Below are 26,494 nucleotides of genomic sequence, written 5' to 3' on the forward strand. Positions count from 1 at the left end.
TGTGGAGAGAGAATACGTGCGTGCGTATGTGTATATGCACACAGGCCCCTGATCTACTACTTAACATTACATGTTGCCCTCAGGGCCGAAAAGGTTGCCCATCCCTGGTCTATATGGTTAGATACCCTCTAGCTAAAAAGCTTTATGGCTTTGTAAATGATGCCACTTGCCAGCACTTACAATATTCATCTAAAGATAAGTGAGGAAGCTCCAAATCTCTGTAATGGGCAGTTGATGTTGTGTAGTCTGACGTTACTCACTGGCATAAAAATCATCCACAATCCGCATGCTGACACTGACACATGTTAATAAAGTTCAGGTTCCCATTTCTGTAGTCGCTGTTTTCCATACTGTATGTAAAATGTTTTGGAAGACTAACTTCAAAGTCAGTATACATTTCTGTTTAACTTCTCACTTTGACTCTTTTGCTTCATTTTCTTTTTTTACATTATTGCTGTCTTCACAATCGCAGCATAAAATAAAATGGTTTCCTTCTGTAGGTGTTGTCTACTTCTACTGGCTTGACAAAAACAGTGTATAACCCAGCTGCTTTGAAGGCAGCTCAGAAAACGTTGCCTGTTGTTAACACTTCCGTGCTAGATTCTAGTGAAGCACAGAAGAAAAAACAGGTAAATTTAACTATGTTTCTTTTATAAAACAGAAAACATTGATTTAGAAAAATGCAACTTCTTCTATATATTTGTTATAACTGCTTAAATTTCCAAAAGCCAGTTACCTTGAGTTCTCCAGAACTTCTTGTGTTTAATTAAAAAAAAAAAAAAAACATTTCACCAGTTGCAATTTGAGAAGTTTTATTGATGCACATTTGCAGCACCGAGTAAACCTGAAACTGATTTCATGGATACATGTAGGAGGAACTGTAATTTTCTCATTGTATCAGAGATAGCAAGTTATTATTATGTGCTATTGGAATAATTCTGTCTTCTAGGGTTATATGGCCCAGGCTGAAGACTTGTTGGATAGTACTTTTATCATCTGTTTTTCTATGGTTCACATAGAATTGTATTCTCAGTTGTGATTTTGGGTGAAGGATGCATTTCTTGATGCATCATAATGTTTCTGATCTCTACCATGATTAGGTGATAGGATCACTTGCAGGTTTCTCTCTTCTGTCTTTTCTCGTCTTCCATACAAATTCTCTTCCCTTTGATTTTTGGAGCTAGCTGTGTTTGCTAACTATATCTACCTCCAAATCACACTTTGCAAGTATAGTTAGAAATGGCTTTAGTGAAAACACCGGTGCAGAGTTCATGCTGCAAAAGTTTTCTGAAGCAAAGTCAAGGGTGGGGAATTGTGTGCAGAAGGAGAGGATGGTGTGGAGTTATACAAGAAGTGCTCCTTTCTTATAATTATGATTAAGGCCACAGCCTTGCCTCGGTGCCGAACTTCCAATACTGAGTAGTTATAATCCATAACGGCATTTTTAAAAAATATATCTGGCCTGCTAAAATGTTATACCCTTCATTTGTACAACCAGGAGACCACAGAGGATGCTCCTTTTAAAGGCTTTATACTTTCAATGCCAATTTACCACCAATATTATAACCATTTTAAATAGTTGTGCTCTTAAGACAGTTTAATATTGCTTTGTTTCTCTAAATATCTCAGGGCAGAACATAACAAACTTCTTTTGTGTCGTGTTACAGTGGTTACGTATTCAGTGCTACTTTTCCTGCTGTGTAGGTTTTTGATGGTCTCTGTTTTTTTCATGACATGGTGGACTATTTTTTCTGATTTCTATTAATGTGCTTCTTTGTTTTTTGCTTTTGACCTTATACCCTCTTCTCCTTTATTTATCTCCCTCTTCTAAAATTAAACAATCCTGATCTTTTTATCCTTTTCCTAGGAAAGATTCTCTGCCTTGAGCTCTTGCTTTTTTCTAAACTTTTTTTTACATTTCCACATTATCCTTAGAGATGATGCTATTTCCATTTCTGTTTGATTTGGATGAGGATGAAACAAACACTGTTATACCAACATTTTCTGTTAAGGGTCTTTCTTTTACAACCTATTTGCGGCAAACAGATTGCATTCTGCATAGTGTTCTTCTGAACTGTCTTAGTAAATAAGTCTCAGAAAAGTGCATTGTAATCTTATATTCCTATAAGAAAAGTTAGAAATGTTAGTTTTTTCATCCAAACAAACATGGTTTATCAGAGGAAAGTAATTAGTTCTTGAAATTTGCTGAAAACATGACCATTTCTTTGAGTGCTTGAGCAGATGATGGTTCAGTTCAGGCAACACATTTCTCTATGGTGGAGTTTTTACAGTGCTATTGAGAAATGTGTTGTCTGGTGGGAAAACTCCACAAAGAATATCCACGCTGTGCCGAGAAGAGTTCCTGCCCAACCATTGTGTGGTGGACTCTGTGGAGTTTTCCGTTGTGTTGAGTTGACTTTTCCCACTGGCTACAGAGTTCCCTGGCAGGATCAGTGAAACGAGTGAGTGCCGCTCTAGGAGAGCCACCGGGATTGTTTTTTCACAGTAGTGGCTGATGGGATACCATCTGGAGGACGGGGAGGAGAGGGGGCGGAGGAACTGTCAATCAGACATCACAATGGATTTTACTCAACTCCACAGTAGCCCACAGTCATAAACGGTGGAGTTAGAACATCTTGTTTGGGGAGTACCCCCTAAAAACTCAACTGTTGAGTGGAGTTTTCACACTGTGTTGACTAATGTGTTGTCTGAACTGAGCCATTTAGAATTTCAAATGAGGAATGTAGCTGGTAAGGTTTATCAGGAGATGCAGCCTCTGTGGTTGTTCTCCTGTGTAGTATTTGTCATTCTGGTGAGCTTTTACAATTACGGCACAGTAAAACTGTCATAGAACTTTATCTCCTTCATCCCTACAGCCAGAAAGGACTACTATGCATAATACAACTTTAAAAACATTGGGTAAAATTCATGTACGTTCTACTTAGAGTAGACCCATTGAAATGGATTTAAGTGAGTCATGACTAATTTAAGTCTTATTAATTTCAGTGGGTCTACTCTAGGGCTTACCCTGGATTTTAACCATTGATGTCTTGTCCTTAAATTTATGCAGTATTATCAAATATCTGTGGGTTTGTTCTAAAAAGGGGGGGATTTGTATATATCTGCTTTCAAAACATCAGTTTGATTCTTTACAAATGTAGTATTTATATTAACCAATTCAGACATTCACAGTAGAAAGTTAGCATGATAATTTCTTTATATCATAGCTGTTCAGATCAGATTTGTTTCAGCAATTGGCCTTTATAACCACAGAAAAATAATCAAAATGACATTCAGTTAAAATAATATGATAGGGTCTTCTTATTTCATCACATTTCTGTTAGATTACAGTACAGATGTGAACAACATTGGCTTCCATTTGCAAAGGTCTGGTTTTACTAGCTAAGCACATTAATGTACTAATTCTATAGGCTAGTTTGATCACTCCCAGAGACCAAATATTCAGATTCCTTCATTAAGGGAAGTGATCTATATTAACCCATAATTGCTAGACCTCAGTCTGTTGTGTTATATCTTGTTATGTTAGTTCATTGTTAACATTACTGAGGGAACCAGGGGTGGGGGGAGAATTACTCTAGTTTCTTAGTATGCCTTTCATATATTTGTCAGATAAAATTGCTACTTAGTTAAAGGCGAACGAGTTTGTGGTAGTGTGACTTAAATCAGAATATAAAATTTCACTTTGAAGAGTTCATATCTCTTTTTCCAGATACCTTTGGGATATGTGTCATCTGCCGTTAAGAGTCATGATGGTGCAGATAGTTCAGTGGTTTATGTTGTTTTATAAGAGAAATCTATGAAAGTTATAGTGATGTTTTCCCCTAATTCATACTTTTAAAAGTTTGGGGTAGGGGGTTCATATGTACTTTATAGTTATGCAATTGAAGAACTTGACTGTCATTGCTAACCCAACCTGGCAGAAATCTTCCTGTTAATCACTTTTATTATTTTAAAATGTATGAAAGTATTCAGTTACAACCTTGATAAGCAAATATTTATATTTTATATTAAATAAAACAAGTCAGTTTGCTATTTAATATTCTAAGAGTCAGGGGAAGTTAAACAAAGAAAGGAAATATTTCAAAATAATAGTCTAAGAAAGCAGTCCAAATGTAATTGCATTCTTGCAATGTTTAATATTAATTTCTCTTGGGCTGCTAATATGTATAAATTGGAAAGCCCATATATTTGATTTGACATTACCTTCCCAATATTTCAAGGTAGTTTTTACTCACCAGAAACTTGCAGATTAACCATAACATATGTCCTCTACATTCAAAATTATAGGAAATACTCTATAGACTCCTAGCTTGAACAATGCAGAATTAAATATCCCTTGTCATGCCAGGAGGGTGATGCGTGACATCAGTGAAGCATTGTACTGTAGATATTTTACTTTCCTCTGCTAGATTCTTGTTGGTCCAGTACATCCAAAATAGATTCAGTGATGAAATCTATGTAAAATGTAGGGATATCTTTGGAACATATCTTATTATTATTATTATTATTATTATTTATTTATATAGCACCATCAATGTACATGGTGCTGTACAGAGTAAAACAGTAAATAGCAAGACTCTGCCGCATAGGCTTACAATCTAATAAAATCATAGTAAAACAATAAGGAGGGGAAGAGAATGCCAACAGGTACAGGGAAGGGTAAGCAGGCACAGGGTAGGGAAAAACTAACAGTAGAAAGTAACAGTAGAAGTCTGCACAACATCAAGTTTTAAAAGCTTTAGGAAAAAGAAAAGTTTTTAGTTGAGCTTTAAAAGCTGTGGTTGAACTTGTAGTTCTCAAATGTTCTGGAAGAGCGTTCCAGGCGTAAGGGGCAGCAGACGAAAATGGACGAAGCCGAGCAAGGGAAGTAGAGGCCCTTGGGCAGGCGAGAAACATGGCATCAGAGGAGCGAAGAGCACGAGCGGGGCAATAGTGTGAGATGAGAGAGGAGAGATAGGAAGGAGCTAGACCGTGAAAAGCTTTGAAGGTTAACAGGAGAAGTTTATATTGGATTCTGAAGTGAATTGGAAGCCAATGAAGAGATTTAAACGTGCACACATCTTAAACGTGTTAGCATTTCTTCATTTTGAATTGTCAAACGATTGCCTATTTTTCTTCAGAGGGTTTGGGGATGGTTCTAAATTAATATGTTTCTGTTTAACTTGGTAATAGAATCTATGCAGCATCCAGAGGAACAGATGTAAAGAAGTATCTGGTCCAAAAATATCTTTTAAATTAAATAACTGTATTTACTGCAAGTGGTGTTTTCATTCAAGTTGGTCTGTCGGTGCCAATTATAACAAAAGTTGGTAAGAAAAGAAACCCCAGTTGCGCCCCAGTTTTTTCCACATTATTAGCTTATTCTCCATGCATAATGATGGATGCCCTAAATTGGAGAACACATGGGTAAATGAGTCAAAATTTTAACTTTGGTGTGAATTACTCAATAGCCATTTTCAGCAGCAAAGATAGTTGGAGGCAGTTTAATTTTTATAAGATAGTGAGATGTTCATGTTTTTTATGCTTGCAGGAGGCACTACGACTTCAGCAAGATGTGAGAAAGAAAAAGCAAGAGATCTTAGAAAAGCACATTGAAACACAAAAGGTAACGTAAACATTACTGTGGTTGGATTACTACTGAAAAACAGCAATGAAGCGTGATGTAAGTGCTAGTTATGTCACAGTAAAATTCTGTATTGTAAAAGCATCTAAGTGGAGTTTCTGATAAGACACAAAGCTTTCTTGTGTTCTCAGTGGTCATCGGATCCAAAAAAGTATGTAAAATTTGGGTGGTTTTTGTTTAAAACAAAAAGGGAATGTGAAGCACTTCAAAAGGATCTCCAAACTGGGAGAATGGGCATCAAAATGGCAAATGCGGTTCAATGTAAGCAAGTGTAAAGTGATGCAAGTTGGAGAAAAACATCCCAACTTTACATATAAGCTGATGGGATCTGAGCTAGCAAGGACTAATCAAGAAAGTGATCTAAGGGTTGTGGTGGACAGCTCAATGCAAATGTCAACCAGTGTGCAGCTGCTGGGGATGGGTGGGAGGAAGGAAAATTCCATGTTAGGCATAATTAGGAAAGAAATTGAAAAATAAAACTGCTAATATCATACTGCCCTTATACAAGGCTATGGTGTGATCTCACTTAGAATACCATGTACTGGTCTGGTCGCTGCACCTAAAAAGGGATATTGTAGAATTGGAAACAGAAAGGGGCAACTAATATGATCCAAGGGGCAGGAGCAACTGTTCTGTGAGGAAAGGTTACAACTTCTGGGATTGCTTACATTACAGAATGGCTAATGTGGGGAGACATGATAAAGTTATAAAAATTATGCATGGTGTGGAGGAAGTGGATAGGGAGACTCTCTCTCTCTCTCCCTCTCTCTCTCTCTCTCCCCCCCCCCCCTCTCTCTCTCTCTCTCTCTCATAATACTAGAAGCCGGGGTCCTCCCATGAAGATGATTTGTGGGAGGTTCAGGACAAATAAAAGGAAATACTTCTTCACGCAGCTCATAATTACAGTATGGAATTCACTTTCACAAGATATAATGGCCACCAATTTGGGTGGGTTTAAAAGGGGATTAGGCAAATTCATGGAGAATAAAGCTATCAGTGGCTACTAGTCACGATAGCTAAATGCTACCTTCAGTATCAGAGGTAGTACTCTAGATTCTGGGGAGCATGAGAGAGAGAGTGCTATTTCACTGATGTCCTACTTGTGGGTTTCCCACAGACAGCTATTCAGCCACTATGAACAGAATGCTGGACTTAGACAGACCCTAGGTCTGCTCTGGCATAGCTCTTCTTACACTCTCAGAATTGGTATCAAATCTCCCTCTCCTGCCACCATTTCAGCTGTTTTTAGTGGATCGTATTCAGGCCAGCTTCGATACTTTGCAAGTTTCCATATTAGTCTGTGTCTGGAGGAAAATGAACTTAACTTGCATGCAGGTTGGGGATTTATAGAAATGGGGTTTTTTTGTATATCTTGAAGATGAGAAATGGTGCTCTTGCAAAAGATTCCCAGTATTAATATGTGTTATTTCAATAGATGCTGATTTCAAAGCTGGAGAAGAATAAAACGATGAAGTCAGAGGACAAGGCCGAAATCATGAAAACTCTGGAGACTTTGACTAATAGTATCACCAAATTAAAGGATGAATTGAAAGGAGTCTCTTCTCCAGCAAGCACTCCACTGAAAAACATGAAAACAAAGACACAGGTATTCAGATATTGTTCTTTTTAAATCACTTTAGTCTGCTTTAAAAAATAAAACTTAATTCTGTTATAATGTCTAAAGTTGCTAAAGTGGCTGAAAGAAATGTCTTGATCACACTTGTGTCTTGCCCTTCCTTCAAAGATCTTTCACAACAGTCTCAAAAAGTATATTAAGCAAAGAGGTAATGTCTTGCCTAAAACCACCAAGTGAGTTTTATGGTCAAACAGGGTTTGAACTCATGTCTTCACCATCCATGTCCAGTACTTTATCCCTACACCATTCACCTTCTACCTGGTCATGACAAATAACTAGGTTATGCCATATCCCAAGGTGTTCTTGACACCACAGTTTTCTTTATGTGTGTTTTGTGGAAAGAGGAGCATTGTGATAATCGAAAACTGCTTTATCCTGCTGGTTTTACAATTTTCTCATGCACAAAAGCAGCTCTTGGACCTTAGTTTCTGTCCCCATTTAAAAGAAAAAAAAGTGAGCCCTTCTGCTCAATTAGCAATCTTCCTTCACCTAGAGGTCTACTAATGTCTTTGCTGAGGACCCGCCCCATTGTAATATACCAGTGGTTATTTAATGCTGTGTTTTTCCATTGGGGTTAAGAAATGGATACTAAATTGTTTTAGTAACTCCTTAGATGCAAAAAGAGCTACTGGATACAGAGTTGGACTTGTATAAGAAGATGCAGGCTGGGGAAGAGATTACTGAACTAAGAAGAAAGTACACAGAACTGCAGCTTGAAGTAAGTTTATTTCAGTGTTGATGATCAGTGCTGCCTTTTTACTTCACCAGAATCATCTGCATAGTGTATAGATTGTTTTAAAAGACATTAGTGAGTCTCTTCTCTTGGAATAGAGAGATCCTAGCCCTCTTTTCACTTTTATGCACTTGTCTGCCAGCAATTCTTGTCTCTAAATATAAGTCATCTGGTGCAACATTGTGAGCAGCATATGCATTTTTAAAATGTGCCCATAGATGGTGCTGTTGGTGTTTAGAACTGGTAACCATTCATTGAACTGCCTTTCCCCCCACCCCCAAGGATTCATTGCTTTTAAAAGAGTGTGGGCATGCTAATAATATATTAACCAAAATGGGTCTGTATTAATCCTAGAGTTATTGTATTGTATGGCAGAAGGCCATCTCATCCAAAATAGTTGCTTTGGTCCCTTTAAAGCACATGACTGTGATAAAAGTCTGGAGGTGTGTTTGCAAACCATACGAACATCAAGCAGGATGTAATGCCAACTTTATTAATTCTCTTTCAAATTTCATTTCTTTGGAAGTGGTCTTACCATCTCCAATATTCATTTTGGCATTTGCTTCCCTGTTAGATAACTTGCAGGCACCACATATAGCTGTCATGTTGTCCCAATGAACAGAGAAATAAAAAGTAGGTAAAAGCCTCAAGGAACTCTTTTCTGCCTGCCTTACCCCCCTGACTCTATACAACATACATAGGCTGGGGGTGATCATGAGAGTCTGTTGCCCCATCATGCATACAGTATTTCTAAATGGGACGTGCATGAACAAGCACCAAGAAAAAACAGTCTGACATTCACTTACGTGGATTATGGGAAAAGATCAACGGGTAAACACAGGTTTCTGGAATGTTTGAAGGTCATTGTGGACAAGAGTTCCTAGGCTCCTTGCTTTCAGTGTGAACGTTGTTACATAAATTTCCTCTAAATGTATCTGTTTTAGTTTCAGTGTTCTTTAAAAACAGCTGGTATAGTAGCTAAAGGACTAAGCTATGAATTAGGAAATTTTTGGTTCAAATCTCACCTCTGCCATAGACTAGGTAGCCTTATGTGGCATTTCATTCTCTTTCTCTGAGCCCTCATCTGCAATATGGGGCTAATAATCAGTTGTTGTAAGGATTACAGTAATAACAGCAACAACTATAATAATGTATATTAAGCACTTGGGCTTGTATGAGCACTGAACTTTGTTGTTACTTGCTAGGCTGCGAAGCGAGGAATTCTTTCCTCAGGTCGTGGGAGAGGACTTCACACCAGAGGTCGTGGTGTCTGTCGTGGGAGAGGTAGGGGAGGACGAGGACGGGGTCGAGGAAGAGGAGTTTCTGTTCATGATGTGGTGGACCATCGTCCGAGGGCACTTGAAATCTCTGCATTTACAGAGAATGACCGAGAAGATCTCCTTCCTCATTTTGCGGTATGTACAAGTTCCACCTTTCTTCTGATCTGAATGGGGCATGTCTTGGCGATCTAACCTTCTATGACAGTTTAGGCAGTGAAAATGAAATGCCTGGCCAAAGGGTTCAAATTTATATCGAACTTCTGGAATGCCTTAGATTAGGAAATACTATAATACATTTCTAAGGTCATGGAAAGTCATGTGAAAAAGAGCAGGAGAGGATGGTAAAAGACAGGGAAGGCTGATTCTTACAGATGTACAGCAGGTTTGCTTTAATGCCTTTCTGGACTTGTCTGTCTGCGCTAAAAAGGTAAAAAGCAATGATTATTCAAAGAGATACAACTAATAGATGCTTCTCATATCATGATTTTTCTACATGAGAATTATCTCAGTTTGGAGGGTGGGGTGTTGCAACTATATTGGCAAATTCACACGTCACAGCAGCAAATCATGGATTAATGCTGCTTTCATTTTCTGTAAACAATCTCTGATTGGCCTGATCAAAGGTTGTGAGTGTGCTGTGTGAACCCAAACCGATAAGTTGTTTAGGGGCTAAACAACCCAGTGGTTAAACCAACAGAAAACCATGGGTCTGTGTGTCTGTCGCACAGCAAAGCCAGTGTACACTGTCATTTCCTGAATAAAACAAATGATGCCTAGGTTTTCCTACCAGGAGTTCATTGTCAAATAGCTCTAGCTTAAAGTAGCCTCACATGAGTTATTTTGAGAACTAAAAAATGACTTGTCTTTTGATCCAGAGTCCAGATCAAGCAAAGTTCCGGGTTGAACTTCAAGCATAGCTAATGTATGACATTCTTGGACTCTTCTTTGGAATGTTATAAGCTTCATAAACAGAGTGCTGGATGTAATTTGTTCAAAATTGAATTTCTCTTTTCCCTGATCTTTAAGTTGGATTATGTTTCATGGCACATTCTTCAGTTTCCCTATTTTTAAAACTTTGCTGAAGTGTTTTGGGTTCTGCAGCTGTCATAGTAGAATAGTAGATTTGGGATCATTAGGTCACATTGTCAAGCCAGGACTCTTAATAGTCTTTCCATCCCATGAGCCTAGCATTTGCATGTAGAAGAAATATTTCAACTAGTTGACAATTTTCTTCCTCTTAAAAAGCAATATGGTGAAATTGAAGACTGCCAGATAGATGACTCATCTCTCCACGCAGTGATTACTTTCAAGACAAGAGGAGATGCTGAAGCCGTAAGTTTATCCTTTTTTTCTAAGTGGCTTTCATATTAAAAGGCAAGGTTGAATTTACCTGTGTTTAAATATTATTATATAGGGGGCTCTCTGTTCCATATAATTGTATCACTAAGGTTTTCTTTTTTCATTCACAGTTTTATTCTAGCTTACATTAAATAAGCGGGACAATAGAAAAGAGAAGTCCCTGCCTCATATTTTTGTATCACAATCTAAGATACTGGGGGAGAGATGGTCAAGAGTGGGTAGCTGCAATGAAGAATTTCTGGAAATGTAATTTCCCACTTTTCTTTAGCCCTTTTTTTGGTAGCCTAGAGAAGTTGGAAACATTGGCCTGTGTTCTATTTATTATTAACTTTTAGTACACTGGAGTTTTCTTTGGCTTAGTTTTCTATGTCAGATTTTACTTGAAGATGAAAAAGCAAGAGGAAATGTGTGTCATAAAAGTTATCAGTGCTAGAGCTTCCGTATGGATTCCTTGTTGCATTATTTTCCCATTTATGAATATTAGGATCCTAAAATTGCAATCTCTAAAAAGTGGTAAATTTTGGTAGTATTTTGCCATTGAATGATTAAAAAAAATGTTTTGTACAAAAAAAAAATCTGTGACAAATTTCTTTGGAAAGACCCTTACCCCGAAAATGAAACTAAAAGCATGAATGTATACAATAAATTGAATAACCTGTTTTATTATGTCATGCATAATATGGGATCATAAAAAGTTTTTTCTTGTGCACTATTCTCAGTTTCGAAGTTATGTAAGTTTATTAAGCAATGAATGTGGATAATTTCTGAAACAGAAGCAGAGCAACAAAACCACCAACAAAAAAAGTTCATATGTATAAATCAAAAATCTGCATGTTCAGTTTCTAGCTGTTAGTAAATCAAATACATTTTAAATAGTAATTGGTAGTAAAAGTTAATCTCTAAAGCTTTCTTTGAAGGAATGGTAACTAATATATTATTGCCTTGAATGAAAAAGGTTTAAGTTTTATGGTCATGTGCATATCAGCTTGGGAGAGGAGGGTTCCCTAGTCATCAAATGTTGCATTTTTATGTTGCAGTAATTTCTTTCAAAGATTACAAGTTGTTTCTGAACTCAAATGTCATATATAAGTATTATTTAAAATTCCAGTTTGTGACATTGTGATGAGACCACGGACAAAAAAACCCTCCTTAGCTGTATTTTAATAGGCGTGGAATCTTTTAAAATTTATCATAAATTTATATGTACAGATTTAAAATTTATACCTGGGGACTTTAATATCACACAATTCATGTTCAGATGTCATTGAACATGTAATTGTTTCCACATTTCACATTATGCTGTACTTTCAGATTGTACTATAAATCTTTTGTGACTGTGGCAGTTATTTCGGAATGTTGCTAACGCTGATTTATGCTAGTTCATGTTACTTTAATTTGAACATACTATTTCCAAAGCAGCCACTTAATGCATCTGGTACTTAAGAAGGCATGAATATCCCATAGGTTAAATTTTTTTTTTTTACATTTCAATTACCAAGCCTTTGCAGAAAATGGAATGCTTTTCAGCAGAAGACGTTATATTCACTAAGTTTTTTTTTTTTTTTACATCAACTGGTTTTATTTTCAGGATAACTTATTTTGGATAGTAGTAATATATGAAGATTAAAAATTATCAATATTTCAGAAGCAAAACACCAATGAGGAGATTGTTCAGTAACCATTGGTTGCTTTTTACAGTATGTTACCTGCATCTTGAAATAATTCAGAACTTCCTAAGTTCATTTTTTTCATTGTATTGTGCTCTCTTGATATAAAGAGGCATTGTTTTAAAAAATCTGAAAAGTCTTGAATCCATGTTTGATTTTAAACTTCTGTGTGAAGATAACATCTGGTAATCTATGATATAATACTAAGCCTACACTACACTCTAGCGAACACCTGTAGTCACACTGGCATTGAAAACTGGGGTCAGGATCGAGCATGCCAAGTGGGATTTTTATTTTCTCTCAACAGCAAACACCGATGCCATATCACAAACTGATTTTGATGGTCAGTTTCAAAAGTGGCTTGCCATGTGATGAAGTGAATTGTAGTTCTAGAAAGACAAATCCAGAAATCCCTTGAACACACAGACCCAGTTGTCATGTAACAGTGGCAAATCATGGTTAATTAACCCGTGATTTGCCAGGATTGTGTATTGTCACTGTTTTGAATATGCAACCTCCAATTGGTACGTAATGTAATGATAGTGTTCAGTGACAATTTGTTGGTTAATTCATTAGCCACTGTGCAAGAGCTGCTTCCAATATGCATCAACAATCTACAATTGCTGCATTCATTGGTTGTTACCTTGACATCAAGGTATTCATTGGTTGTTATTAACTAAGTGGCCTAAGGCACTTAGTTAATAACAAGTAAATTCATGAATTGCCATCAAACGCCGCCCTCTTTTCCAAACGTGGTCTGTCGGTCAAACAACGCCACAATTAACATTCAGTTAGTTCTTAGGCCAATTGTGGGTTATTTAACACACAATTAATCCAGAGGCCTGGTTTGCATGTAACAACCCTGAGTGTGGGTTGTCATTGAATCTTGAGTTGTTGCTAACTTGCGGATTATCATTATGTGTGAATCCTGCACTGTGTTTAACGATGGGTTGTTAACCATGAACATCCCAGGAAGAGAACCTATGGTTTATTGATGGGTTGTGAACCCTGTTTCTTTGTACAATTCACCCACAATTTAATGACAACCCATACTATTGTAGAGTTGGAAAAAGGGCAGCTAAAATTATCAAGGGGCTGGAGCAACTTCTTCCTATGAAGGAAGGTTATAATATCTGGTGTTGGTTAGCTTAGGGGGAAAAAAGGTGAATAAATGGAGACATGATAGACGTGTACAAAATTAAACATGGCGTGGAGAAAGTAGATAGGAAATCCTCTCTCTCTCTCTCTCTCCCTCTCTCTCTCTCTCTCTCTCTCTCTCATATAATATTAGAACTTGGGGACATTCCTTGAAACTGATTGGTGGGAGTTTCAGGACATAAAAAAGGAAGCACTTCTTCACACAACGCATAGTTACACTATGGAATTTGCTTTCATGAGTTGTAGTGACAGCCACCAATTTGGATGGCTTTAAAAGAGGACTAGACAAATTCATGGAGGATAAAGCTATCAATGGCTTCTGGTCACAGTATATGCTACCTCCAATATCAGAGGCAGTATGCTTACATAACACCAGGAGGATGCTATTGCATGACTCTTCTTATGTTCCCTTTTAGGCTGCTATCCATGGAGCTAGATTCAAAGGGCAAGACCTGAAGTTGGCCTGGAACAAGCCGGTCATAAATATGTCAGCAGTGGAAACAGAGGAGACAGAGCCAGATGAAGAAGAAGTAAGTGTGTGCCTTTACAGAAAGTTTTTTTAAAGTCACTTTCTGCTGCTTTGGTCTCTTCTGCCTCTTGGTAGTTTCACAGTACTAATATGGTTTGTGGTTCGTATCACAGCAATTGACACAGAACATAGAGTACCTATATTTTGAAAATTCTTTCTTTTACTAGTTCATATTCTTAAAAGATGATCTATTAAGCCATGATTCCTGTCCTACATGTATTGACATCTTTCTGGTTTACATGTATTGGCTTCTTTCTGGTTCCCTGAACATTTTGCTTCTTTTAAAATCTATTTTAAAGTGTTTTATTCTGTTTTTATTGTATTTTGTCTTGTACACTGCTCCGAAATTTTGAATGGGGAGTGGTATATAAATATTGTAAATAAATAAACCAGGTTGTATTACTTTATGCTCTCTTCTGCTATTAATGTACTAGGCCCCTCTGTTCTTCAATAATTTCCCATATGTAATGGATTTCCAGTCAAAGTTTTCTCAAGCACTTTGCATTTCTTAAATGTCAGTTTTTCCTAAGATAAAAGCTCACTACTGTTTCTAGCACAGACATCTAGGAGTACTGAAATAGAATGTTTGTAATCAACTGCTCCTAAATGTATTAGCTGTAGAGTAAATTGTAAGTGAGAATCTATCTACACAGCTTTCATCATAAATTTTGTCAGAGTTGCTGTTCCAGTGTCAGGACATTTTCTATTATTTATGGTCTTCAGCTCTGACCTTTGTGTAAGAACGTCCTAGAAGATGCATATTTCATTTGTGAAAATTACTTTTATAACTTCTCACCCAGAATTGATTGTCTCTAGTTCTGAACTCTAGTAGTATATGTTAATTGCAAAAAGGTTACGTTTGTTTAAATAAATTCCTGAAGTTGCTTTTTGTGACTGGGGATATTTTGGTACAGTAGGACAGCCTGAGCTTGTGTGCGTGCTTCTTTCAGGTTCTGTTCCACCCTGTCCAAAAAACTAGTAGAAAAAGCAGAAAATGTGTGGATAGGTCCCTGTCCTTGAAGAACTTACAGATTTGTAAAAATGGGTTTGTTAGACAGTGTGTATTCTCTGAGCATGCAGCAAGAGGACAATCAGGTTTAAATGCAGGTGATTAAATTAAGAATTTATGCATCCACCTGATTGCTATTGTGTTGTGGGCAGTATCCAAGCAGGCTGTTGCACAAGCGGGGCCACCACTGATTCCATTCTGCAAGTGGCACCCACTGCTTGCCCAACAGAGATTTAGTGCTTCCTCTAGGAACCAGAAAGAAGCAAAAACACTTGTTTCTGGAACGGGGCAGGAAGAGCTCACATAAGGAAGCTCTGCCAACCTGTCCCAATCCAGAAACAAGCATTTCCGCTCATTTCAAGGCGCTAAATCCCCATTGCTCAGGAGGCGGGCAGTACTTTCAGAACAGAATCTACAGTAGGCCCTGTTTGTGGAGCAGCCTGCTTGGATATTGCCCTGTATGTTTAGAAAACATAGGACTTCAACTCTAGTGAACCTCATTTGGGCTGGTCACTATTACACAGAATGGTTGGGTTCAAATATATGATGTTTGGTGTTACATGAGTGAGCTTTGAGCTTATATTTTTCCTTCTCATCTTCCAATGTTCCTGCAAGGAGGCAGTTGGAAGCTTCCACTTCCATTCTCTACTAACTCATTTATTATGTGTGAACCTGGAACTGTGGTTAATGTTAACTATGGTTGATCTGATAATTAACCCACAATTTAAAGTTGGCTTGTTCATGCAAGCCAAGACTACCCCAGTTTGTCTAGGCTCACACATAACAACAAATTGTGTTTAGTCTAAAACAGAAGCAAAATCTTTCTATCTCCTCCTTGCTGCCATGCTGGAAGAGGAGAGAGGAACACACAAGTTAAAGGATTGTTAGCATAATGCTAAATTATGGTTTAGGATTATGTCCAAACTGAGCTATTCGCCACATTCTCACATAACACAAAGCTAAGATTTAGCATTGTGGGCATGAGCTCTGCATGCCTGGCAAAGACAGGAGGACTCCTGAAAAGTTTAGTGTCACTTTCCTCAAATTGTGGCATGTTATTTGCAACCCCAGATTTATGATTTAAACAAACTCATCAGTTGCTAAATAATCCAGAAACAACCCTGTTTTTTTTAAAATTATTGACTCTTTTAGCAAACTGTTTATTGGTTGATTTGATTTGATTTGTACCCCTCCTTTCTACCAAGGAAATGGCAATTAGGTGGCTTGCGATTCTAGGAACACAATTAAAAACACAACAATAACAGAAAAAACAGCACCCAACCCAACAGACCAGCTTACACACCAAAGGCTGCTTGAATAAAAATGTGTTTGCCTGCTGGTGGAAGGACAGCAGAGAAGGAACCACCCTAGCCTCCCTTGGCAGGGAGTTCCACACCTGGGAGCAGCCATCGATAAGGCCCTCTCTTGTGTTGCTACCAAACTGAAAGAAAGGCCTCTCCCAAAGACTGAAAGGCAGTCTTTCAAGCAGCCTGGTCCCAAGCTGTATAGAAACTAGAGTTCGTTTCAAATTATAATTCCTGATTTTTGGGTAATGACAAAACCAGTAATTGGATGAAGTGAAACTAATCTTTGTGACAGGAAGAGGGGAATGTGTGTGAGCCTGAGCCCTCACTTGGGCGTACAGAGACCCCTGCACATAACATGCCCACTGTGACCTTCAGTCTTTTTTAGTCCGGGCTATGGAAGCCATTTTAGATATTAGCCTTTGTTTTCTGACTGGGAAAACAGGTAAGAGTTGGTCACTTACATAATCAATCAAAGATGTTAATGATTGTACAGTTTGTAACAGCATAACAGCTTGATATAAATACTAGAATCTCAACATGAGATGTGTGTCTCTTGGTTGATAGAGATTTTTGCTAACTTGAAATCAATACTTTTGATGGAAGATATTAACACTTCGATTTTCAAAGATGCTGGGCTTGTTCACATGACGTGGCAGCTGATTGTGGGTTATTTAACCCACAGTGAGGTTGTGTATCTGGCTGCCAATTTGGATGTGAAGCCCCTACTCGAGGTGCAATCCTCCCATGACCCCATGGTATGATTTAGGGTTATGTGAGTGTTGTTTAACCCTCACATAACCCATGCTCGATGGGTTCACATGACACAACATCCTCCAAGCAGAGGTTGCATACACAGCCTAATGCCCATGGGCACCATGGCTCATCATTCACACTGCAGTGTCATCCTAACTCAATCAGTCTGTTTCCCCATTTTTTCGAGTTGCAGTAGCAATTTACAGAGTCTTAAAAGTCCTGAAATACTGCATCCTCTTTTAGTTAGTGGAGTGCATGTTGTCCACTCATGTCTTATTAAGCATTTCCTTTGTAGTTTCAGGAAGAATCCTTGGTAGATGACTCATTGCTTCAAGATGATGATGAAGATGACGACGACAATGAATCTCGTTCTTGGAGAAGATGATTCAGCTTATTATTGACAACGCTAGAACTGTACCTGTGTTGCATTAGCATTTCCTAATGTACTTTTGCATATTTGTACTACAAGGAGTTTGGGTGAAAGTGATGGGTTTCAGATAAGACACAAGTGGCTGATTGATCCTGTATTTTGAGTGATTGATGTTCAAGTTGCATTTACATTTCGGTAAATGATTGCTAAAGACATCATATTAGGAACATATGCAATGTTTTTATTACTTCTATGGAAACATTACAGAATTCTTTGGATTCTTTGTAATTTAAAGAATTGGTCACACAACCAAATGACCAACAGTTGTTATAACATAGCTAATTTTTGTTTTGTTTTATTCCAAATATGGAATGAAAATTTGCATTTAAGATCTTTGTGAATGTTTTCAGAAATGATAGATAACAGTACTAAACTGAAATCTCTCTAAAGTTATGTATTCATAATATTGCATAGTAGTATGCTTAGGCTTTACTATGTACTAGCCTTTTGTTGGATTTGTGTACGTATTTTACGTATGAGTTTTAATGATACAGTGTATGACTGCTTTACATATATCTCCTTATCACCTTTAAGATGTATAAAAAAATAAAGAAATGGAATGGTCTTAAAAAAAAAAAGAGGAAAAAAAAGCAATAATGAAGTTATACTATAGCCCATGATAACGGAGAAAAAAAATTAAAAGAAAAAAAAAGAATGAGACCATTCCAAGTGGCAACCCCACCCCACCCCATACTCAAAAAAAGAGCTGAATCACTGTCACTTTTTCAACTTCATAAACAATAAAACTATAGAAAACAAGGCATTGAAGCCATATGCTTAGCTTACGTATATACTGCGTGCTCAAAATCTTTTGAAGCACACTTTAGGGCAAAGTGGCTACCTAACTTCAGAAATGAGGCTTTGAGAATTCTTGCTCAAGGATTAGACAATCGCTCTCATATCCTGGGAACTGAAGAGAACCTGCTCCTTGTGTGGTGAAACTCAAGCTTAAAGAAATATAGTAAAATGGGTTGAGAAACCGGTAGGTATTAATTTTATTTATTCCTTTTTAAGTACAAAAAATGAACAAAGAATCGAAAGGGTTTATAGTTTAATTGGGTGTAAGGCACAGTAGAAGAAAGGAGTAACATGAATATGCAGACGTCCAGTTAAATTGCTTAAAAACTAAGGAGGGTGGGATAGCTTCTGATGGAATTTATCCTAGGGAAGAACTTAGAAACAATTGGCCCCAGCCAGGCTGAGAGGGCCTACCTGCCTGTCCCTTCCCATCTTGAAGCTGCAATTTCACAACAGATTATAATGCGCTTATTTTGCACTTCCCGCTTTCTGCATCCTCCCCCCAATTTTAAGTGCTACATTTAAAGAGATAATAAAGCTTTTTCCTTCTGCAGCAACCTGTGTGCCCCCCCCCGACACACAAAAATGGTATTTCTGGAGGTTCAAGCGGCCCTCTGGAACAATATGGGGTGGGTTGTGGTGGCTCTGCTCCAGAAGGGAGAAATCACCCCAATATCTGGGTTGAACCCTAAGATAAGTTACCTTAAGGATGTTTATGGAAGGCCTGTCCCTCCTCTCCCATGCACCTCTCACACTGTTCAAGAGTGCCCGTCCCCCCAACGATCCGCCAGAGAAGCTTTTTGTGGGTTACAGTGGGCTACAACAGCAAGGAGGGAACTGGAAGCATTGTTTCCATGAGCTTCCTTTAATTACATTGGGAGACAAACCACTGACGTACACTAGAAATGTCGTTTCTTGATCAGTCTTCCCCAACTTGGTGCCTGCTAGATGTTTGGACTTCAACTCCCATGAGCCTCAACCAGCATGGTATATGGTCAGGAATGCTGGGAGTTTTAGTGAAAGGGACCATAGCTCAGTTGGTAAAGTACATGGTTTGAATGCAGAAAGTCCCGAGTTCAATTCACAGTAACTCCAGGCAGAACTGGAAAAGTTGCTGCCTGAAATCCTGCTGCCAGACAGTGTCAACAATACTGGTCTAGATGGACCAGTGGTCCGTCACAGTATAAAGCAGCTTTCTATGTTCTTATGTAGCCCAGAACATCTGAAGAGCATCATGTTTAGGAAGGCACTTTTAGAAAGCCAGGGCTATGATCTTGAAGGCACATGATTCCACAACCTCACTGAAGGGAAACCATATATTTCAATAATTGTGAAGTTGCCAGGTTATATCCACTGTACTAACATTCCACAGGTGTGTAGTAAATGCTTGCAAGAAGAGCTTTTTCTATAGAGGCGTTGCATTTTATTTTGTACAAAATGCACTCACTTTAAGAACATATTTTTCAAAAAGTTCTGAATAAGCTATTCAGTGACCTGGCTTGTGTGTAATGACAAACCTTCAGTTAAAAAAAACTATGAGTCATTGAGGATGGGTAGGATAGAGCAGGCACTACCTGCAGTACACCTGCCTCTTCTAGTTTTACCACACAACCAACGCCCTGCTCCTTTGTAGGTTGTGAAGTGTGACGTGCAAACCCAGAACACTGGTTTGTTTGGGGGTTAATGCAGCAGTTAACCCATTTTTGTCTTAACTGCTGGGAAGTTTAGCCGAATGATTACCTGCAAACTGTAAATTCCTAATCGATAAATGGTAATCTAAATTCACCCATGTTTTTTTGTTTCCTGATGCAGCCCTGGGTGCTTTTGCAAGCTACATTTATTACATTGTGTGGTCAACAGCTATGAAGCGAATGAGACATTTGCATAAGACACTGTCATGCCACTTACGAAAATACCCACATACTCTTGAAATGTGTTTTTTTTCTATTCCTCAGGTCACTCCCAAACTGCTGTATTCAGCTTCAAAGATTTCCCTGTACTTTTGAGTCTCATAAGCAATGATGGAAAAATGGAGAATGTCTGTGGTCACTGCAGTTGGCCAACTTCTCAGAATTGCTGAACCAGTGCAAAGTTTTAAATGAAAATTTTAAACTACTACACAGATGGAATGCTATAAAAGGCTTTGCCCCTGGAAAATGATGTCCGAAGGTGCCCTTAATTTTAATTAGGTACGTTTATCATTTATGTCCCTTTTCTGAAAGGTTCCTTGGGATTATTCTGAAAAGAAGGTGAAAGTGAAACAGTTCCTGCGACTGTATTGTATACGCTCCATTTCTAGGGCAAGGAACATGTTCACTACAGTGTCACATTGGAAACCTGTTTCATTAAATGGACTTGGACCAAGGGGCTTGGATCCTATGATAGGTTAACTTAAAGATGTTCATGGAACTTTCAAAAGGTCTCCCTGGAGGGTCAGGGGGCTATCCAAAATGGTGTTTCCCTATATTTCTTGTGATGGAGTTTGTTCATTAAAATGACAATGTAAATTTGGGAGAGTTTCAGAGATTATGGCCAATTGATTAAATCCACTGTTAGACTAAATTAAGTCCCTTTCTTTTCAATAGATCTGCTCTAAGTGGGACTAACATTGAATACAATCCCGAGGTTTAACTTTGATATATACTTATTCCATAGCCTGCTGTTGGCAAACCAGCCAAACGTGATTAAAAATCACTTTTTGAGCTGCTTGGCATGATCCTAAAAGCATGTTCCATTGAGTTCTTTGTAGCTTCACAATGGATGATGATGATGATGATGATGATGACAATGACGACTACTGCTACATTTATATCCCACCTTTTTTTCCTCTTGCAAGGAACCCAAGGTGGCTTACATGGTCTTCCTCCACTCCCTTTTTATTTTCACAACAACCCTGTGAGGTCGGTTAGGCTGAGAGTCAGTGACTGGCCCAAAGTTGCCCAGTGAGCTTCGTGGCTGAGTGAAGACTAAAACCCAGATCTCCCACGTCGCAGTCCAACACTCTAACCACTACACCACATTGGCTCTCGCTTTGTTGCTTATTTTGTGCTAATTGAACTTCCTGACACAGTTGCTTGTTTCAACTCTCTTAATAATGTTTTGTTCTATTTCCCTCCAAAATCTTCAGGCAATCAGTTGATCAACATATGGAAGGCTGACCTGTCCCTTTCCACAAAATCATCCAGAATTTCTTAAGAGGAGGAAAAGGTAAATATTAAGGCAATTACAAAATAACCGGTCAGTTTTTATAAGCTCTCCAGAGCATGGCATATCTAACAATTGTATTTTAACTGTTTATATAAAACTACACACTAGAAAGAGTGACCTAACATTTGCTTCTAAATAGTTATTCACTAAATATTTCTCCTTCCCTCTCCACCTTCCTGCCAAACTTGGCATGGCAGAAACCCTGGTGTTCAAGAAATGTCATTGTAGAATGGCATCTATAGAATGAAGTGTAGCCATGGTTAGGCCAAAATGGCTCTTCTGTATTCCCAGCCTACTCCTGGGTTAATGGCACAGGAAGGTGTGACAAGATCCATTTTAGTTTCACTGAAAGCTGTAGGAGCTGTGCCTGAAATGAGAACAAATATCTGTCCATCCATCCATCAATATATGAAAAATTATTTTTAGGCCACCTTTAATGGTGTAGAACACTTAAACACTAACATTGTGTTTCAAGTTAAACACATGGATCCTGTTCAGACGACACAGTAAACCATGATGGTTAAGTGTTTTGAGCTAACCGTTATGGCTTAGCGTGTCATGTGAACCATGACTTGGCGTGTCATGTGAACCATTCCTAACCATGGTGGCTACATAATCACGATTTAACCATGCTCACTAAACGCTTGCAGCAAAAGGGTTAGCAGCCTAACCATGGCTTAGCGTATCATCTGAACAGGGTCATTGCTGCACTGCTGTTGAATCTGGAAGATGTAATTATGAGGGTAAATTGTTCTACCTCTGGTTGATGTTATATAGCAAAAAATTAAATTGCTCAAAATTGCCAACAGCTAAATGTAAAGTTTTTAAGTCTTTGAAAACATATAAAACCCTCTTTAAAAGATGGAATTGGCTGAAATATTTTTGAATGGTAACGCTCACATTGATAAATCAGTACTTGATTCATATGTGCACTTTGACAGTTACAGTCCCTCAGGGCCATGCTTTTCCTGATTGAAAGTTTTCATCATTTGCTAACGCACATCATCTGTAGCAAGGATGTAGACGAATGCCAAAAGGATGCTAGAATGTTTGATTTTGAGAGTATTCATCCATTGCAGGTATTCTTAAAGTTAAGGGAAAGCTTTCTTTCTAACAAAAAGAATATCTTTCAGCCATATCTGAGAATGGAGTAAAAACATTTTAAGCCTGATCAGTACTATATATATGCACACTTTTTCTCTTGAAGGCTAGGGGGCACTGCATTAATGTAAGTGAAGCCAAATTCATTTTCCTGCACTTATCAACTCATCTGAAGTCCATTTCTCTTCTTTTGGGCCTTTCTAAACCAATGAATGAATGTTTATGCATTTCTATGCACAATATTTTGCATATTTTTTTTTTTACAAAGGCTACATGTAAAAACGGGTTTCATGGAAAGTTAAAAGTCCAGGCTGCTTGGCTTTGAGAGCTATTGAGAGAATGGGATTACAGGTGTTATCATTTTGCTAACCCAATGTCCTAACCTCGTAAGCTACTATGTTGCTTCCTGGAAAATGTATAGTTGGTTATGGTGTCATGATCTATAGTTGATTATGGTGTCATGATCAACAAGGCATTTGGAGAACTCTTACTAATTCTAAATAGTCAGAGCTATTACCTTCACATACAGTACATCATCTCTCCTTCACTGATATAGCTGCTAAAGGGAGTACAAAACACAGAAACAACGCAGTAAATAGGAAGAAAATATTTAATCCCACAGAGAGAGATTCCACAGCTGTGCAATTTTCTGTTTTGTTTTCCAGTTGCCGTTAATAGTTCTGACTTCTCTTCACATAATCTCCAGATGGTCATAATGCTGTCTTGCTAGCTAGCCAGCCAGCCACACCAAGTGTTTGACTCCTTTCCTCTGATCTTTCCACATAAGCCATAGTAAAAGGTTCTCAGTGTTTATATTGAATTTATTAGCGTGAGAGTTGGCACCTCACATTCCAGTCCATCACGCAGATCATGGGATTTTGCAAACTGTAAAGCTACAGTAAAGTAAAATTAATTGAAAATGTGGACTTTCAAGTTGCTAGAAAAAAAATGACACAAATTAAATGACATTCCATGTATCTGACAAATTGGGCTCTGGACCACAAAAGCTTGGGCCATAATAAATTTGTTCACCTTTAAGGTGCCACAAGGCCCTTCATTGTTTTTGCTGCAACAGGCTAACATGCCTACCCCTCTTCAAATTAAAAATGGTCGCTTGTATTCTTACCGTTTTCTTCAGCAATCTGCATTTTCACTCCTTTTAATGACAGGAAAGTTGCATGTTCACCAAAATTCAAAAATAAAGATCAGCTACGTTTTCATATTGTTGTGACAGTCTTTAAACAGTTTTTTTTAAAAAAAAAAATCCTCTCCAAGACCATTTAAGAAAACATTATCTATGTGTTAAGATATTGAAAAAAAAATTCATTGTTCCCAATGTCTTACTCGGGATTGTAATGCTTTGGACAGCTTAGCCTTAAGCTAGCGTGCTTCAACCAGCAACTTGAAGACAGCACAGTTCAGCCTGATTAACTTAAAATCTCACAGCCAAGCATGCTGGGTAATAGTTGGGGCGGCACTCTGGCCTCCTTTCCTCTTCCCATTCATTTCATTTTCCTATTTTTTTCTGACTGTTCGGCCGCTTCTCATCATGCCTGCAATTCATTCATGTTTCTATGCACTCTACTGTCACTCTCCCCCCCCCCCCCATTTTTTTCATTTACTCATTCCATCACCCATGTCATTCTTTCATTTTTCAGATAATAGCTTTAATAATATTGATCCTATGAAAGCTGACCATGAGTAGGGGGGGTGAATGCAGGACACAAGAAGCAATTAAAAGAAAAGATTTTTATTTTGTTTAAAAGGCATCCCAGAGAATACAGCATATGGTGGATTCCCCTGCCTCTCTGAGGTCATAGAAATGGCTATGCCTGGGGAAGGGGGGAACCTGAGTGTGTGTTTTCTCTCCCTCCAACACCCCCCCCCCCGCCATGGAAAGCTCTATGGTGGCTTCCTCACCCAGAGTTGGGCTCCATGTAAATGAAGAGGAAGGGAGTGTGGCTGGGGAGGGGAGGCGTTGTGGGTCTACAGGATCCACCAGCCTCCCAGCTCTCATCCCTGCTCTGAGCAGTGGATGTGTTCCACAGTTCACATGTCATGATAAGCCAACCCGAAAATAATCTATGGTGGGTTGCTTACTTGATCACTAACCCACGTTACTCTCAACAGACAATCAGATGATCTGTGGCTTGATGTACCTTGTTTCCCCCTTAGTCCTCCTGCCAGCTCCCAGCACATATCCCACAGGCCTTTGCAGAACAATCTCAGCAGCCTACTCCGCTAGGGAATGCAAATCGCTCATTCGTGGAGTAGAGTTTATTTTGTAGATTTTTTTTCACCTTCAGGGATAATTGCAGAAATGGAACTTTTATTTAGTTAGTTAGTTTAACTTTCTGAGTGATTTCCACAAATTTATGCAAATGTCACTAAAACTTTTTTTAAAAAAATAATAATGGGCAGGATCCAATGCTGCCCATCTGCTAGTGGAGCTGGCTGCCAATTCTGGTATGCACGTGGCCAGCCCCGCCACTTCCAGTCTGCAAGCTGCCCCTACCGGTTGCAAAATAGCAAGTTAGCAGTTCCAGAGAGAAGCCCCAAAATTAGCAGAAGCGCTTGTTTCTTGAAGAGGGCAGGTAGGTGTTGGATTCTGCCCAGAAATGCTATATTTGCACAGGTCTCTCCAAAGGTGAAAAAAAAAACTATTTTAACAGATCTCCCCAAAGTTGGTGGGGGGACATTTTTACTGTCTAGGGAGGCGACAAAGTGGAGGAGTAAATTTACTAGTGTCATTTCAAGATGTAATAGAGCTGGGATATTGGTAGCGAGATCATGAGGAATGACCGGCCTTTCTGATAACCCATACATAAATTACTCTGCCAGGTTTGCATTTCATTATAAGCTACCCTGAAAACAATAACTCAACAACAACCTATGGATTCTCAGGGTGGCTTGTGTGTGTGAGGAAACGGTGCCAGGTTGGGACATCACGACAAGCCATCCTGGAACAAACAAGGTTGACAACCCAACGTGGGTCGTTGGGTTGTGTAAACCAGGTCACAAAATCACCTCTTTCGCTCCTCATGCTCTGCTGGCAGAAGCCCAGCAGAGCATAGGATACTTGGAAGCCTTCTATCTCAGAGGTTTCCATCTCTTGGCTTTCTGAAGGGTAGGATTGCTCTCTTAATTTTTACACATTGTCAAAATATCCATTGTTGCTAGCTCTCCTGGCCTACATAAATCTAAATATTGACAGAGTAAAGTCCAGTTCTTCTGAAAGGTATCTGTTGAATTAGTCATTCTTTCCCATAGAAGTTTATAACCAGTAGTTTTTTTATAACCATCATAGTCCAGACTTTCCTCTACCACAAACCAACAAATGCAGATGAGCTATTCTCGTTGTTTTTGCTGATGGATATGCCAGAATTAACTTAAGAAGAACTAATAGCTTATGTTTTCTTCTAACGTGTCCTTTAACATAACCCAATCCAATCATTTGTGGGTATCATTGTATATCCTATCCTATTATGTCTTCATATAATGTTCATTCGCCTTATTACAGTTCCACCAAATGTGGGAAATTCAACTCCTTCCTTTTCTGCATCTCCGGCATACATTGGATACATTTTGATACTGTGAATGAGCCTTGGACTCTCGCATTCCTTCTTCACCTGAGGAGTGATGCTCTCCCTGTTTGTTCGTTCTTTCTCAGTTTCCCCTATTCATAGTCACACTTCTAGGATTATTCTGTGATTGCTGGGAGTGGGGAATAAGGCATCAACACTTTCACTGCTTTTCAATTTACTGGGGGGAGGGGGGAAATCCTGCTCAGCAAATCACAACACGCCTGTGGATTCCAGAACTGAGGATGATAACGTTCTTTCGGAAACCAACCCTCCTCGACAATTGTAGCTGTATAAGATAC

General features: G+C 38.5%; 1 protein-coding gene across 3 annotated transcripts in view; it reads left to right on the plus strand.

Annotated features, from left to right (window-relative positions):
- RBM26 (RNA binding motif protein 26) overlaps nt 1–26,494 on the plus strand; it is a 62,528-nt gene that overhangs the window by 32,923 nt on the left and 3,111 nt on the right. For 2 of the 3 annotated variants that reach the window (XM_063126073.1, XM_063126075.1), the window contains 10 exons: nt 501–629; nt 5,552–5,626; nt 7,080–7,250; nt 7,894–7,998; nt 9,219–9,428; nt 10,539–10,625; nt 13,894–14,007; nt 17,371–18,487; nt 20,259–20,492; nt 21,431–21,510. In XM_063126073.1, coding sequence (XP_062982143.1) covers nt 501–629; nt 5,552–5,626; nt 7,080–7,250; nt 7,894–7,998; nt 9,219–9,428; nt 10,539–10,625; nt 13,894–14,007; nt 17,371–17,460 — 981 coding nt within the window. In that variant the 3' untranslated portion in view covers nt 17,461–18,487; nt 20,259–20,492; nt 21,431–21,510. The remainder of the gene's footprint in view (nt 1–500; nt 630–5,551; nt 5,627–7,079; nt 7,251–7,893; nt 7,999–9,218; nt 9,429–10,538; nt 10,626–13,893; nt 14,008–17,370; nt 18,488–20,258; nt 20,493–21,430; nt 21,511–26,494) is intronic. The other variant, XM_063126074.1, reaches the window with a different exon arrangement.

This window comes from Elgaria multicarinata, chromosome 5 (assembly GCF_023053635.1).
Source record: "Elgaria multicarinata webbii isolate HBS135686 ecotype San Diego chromosome 5, rElgMul1.1.pri, whole genome shotgun sequence".
In the NCBI taxonomy this organism is placed as follows: domain Eukaryota; kingdom Metazoa; phylum Chordata; class Lepidosauria; order Squamata; family Anguidae; genus Elgaria; species Elgaria multicarinata.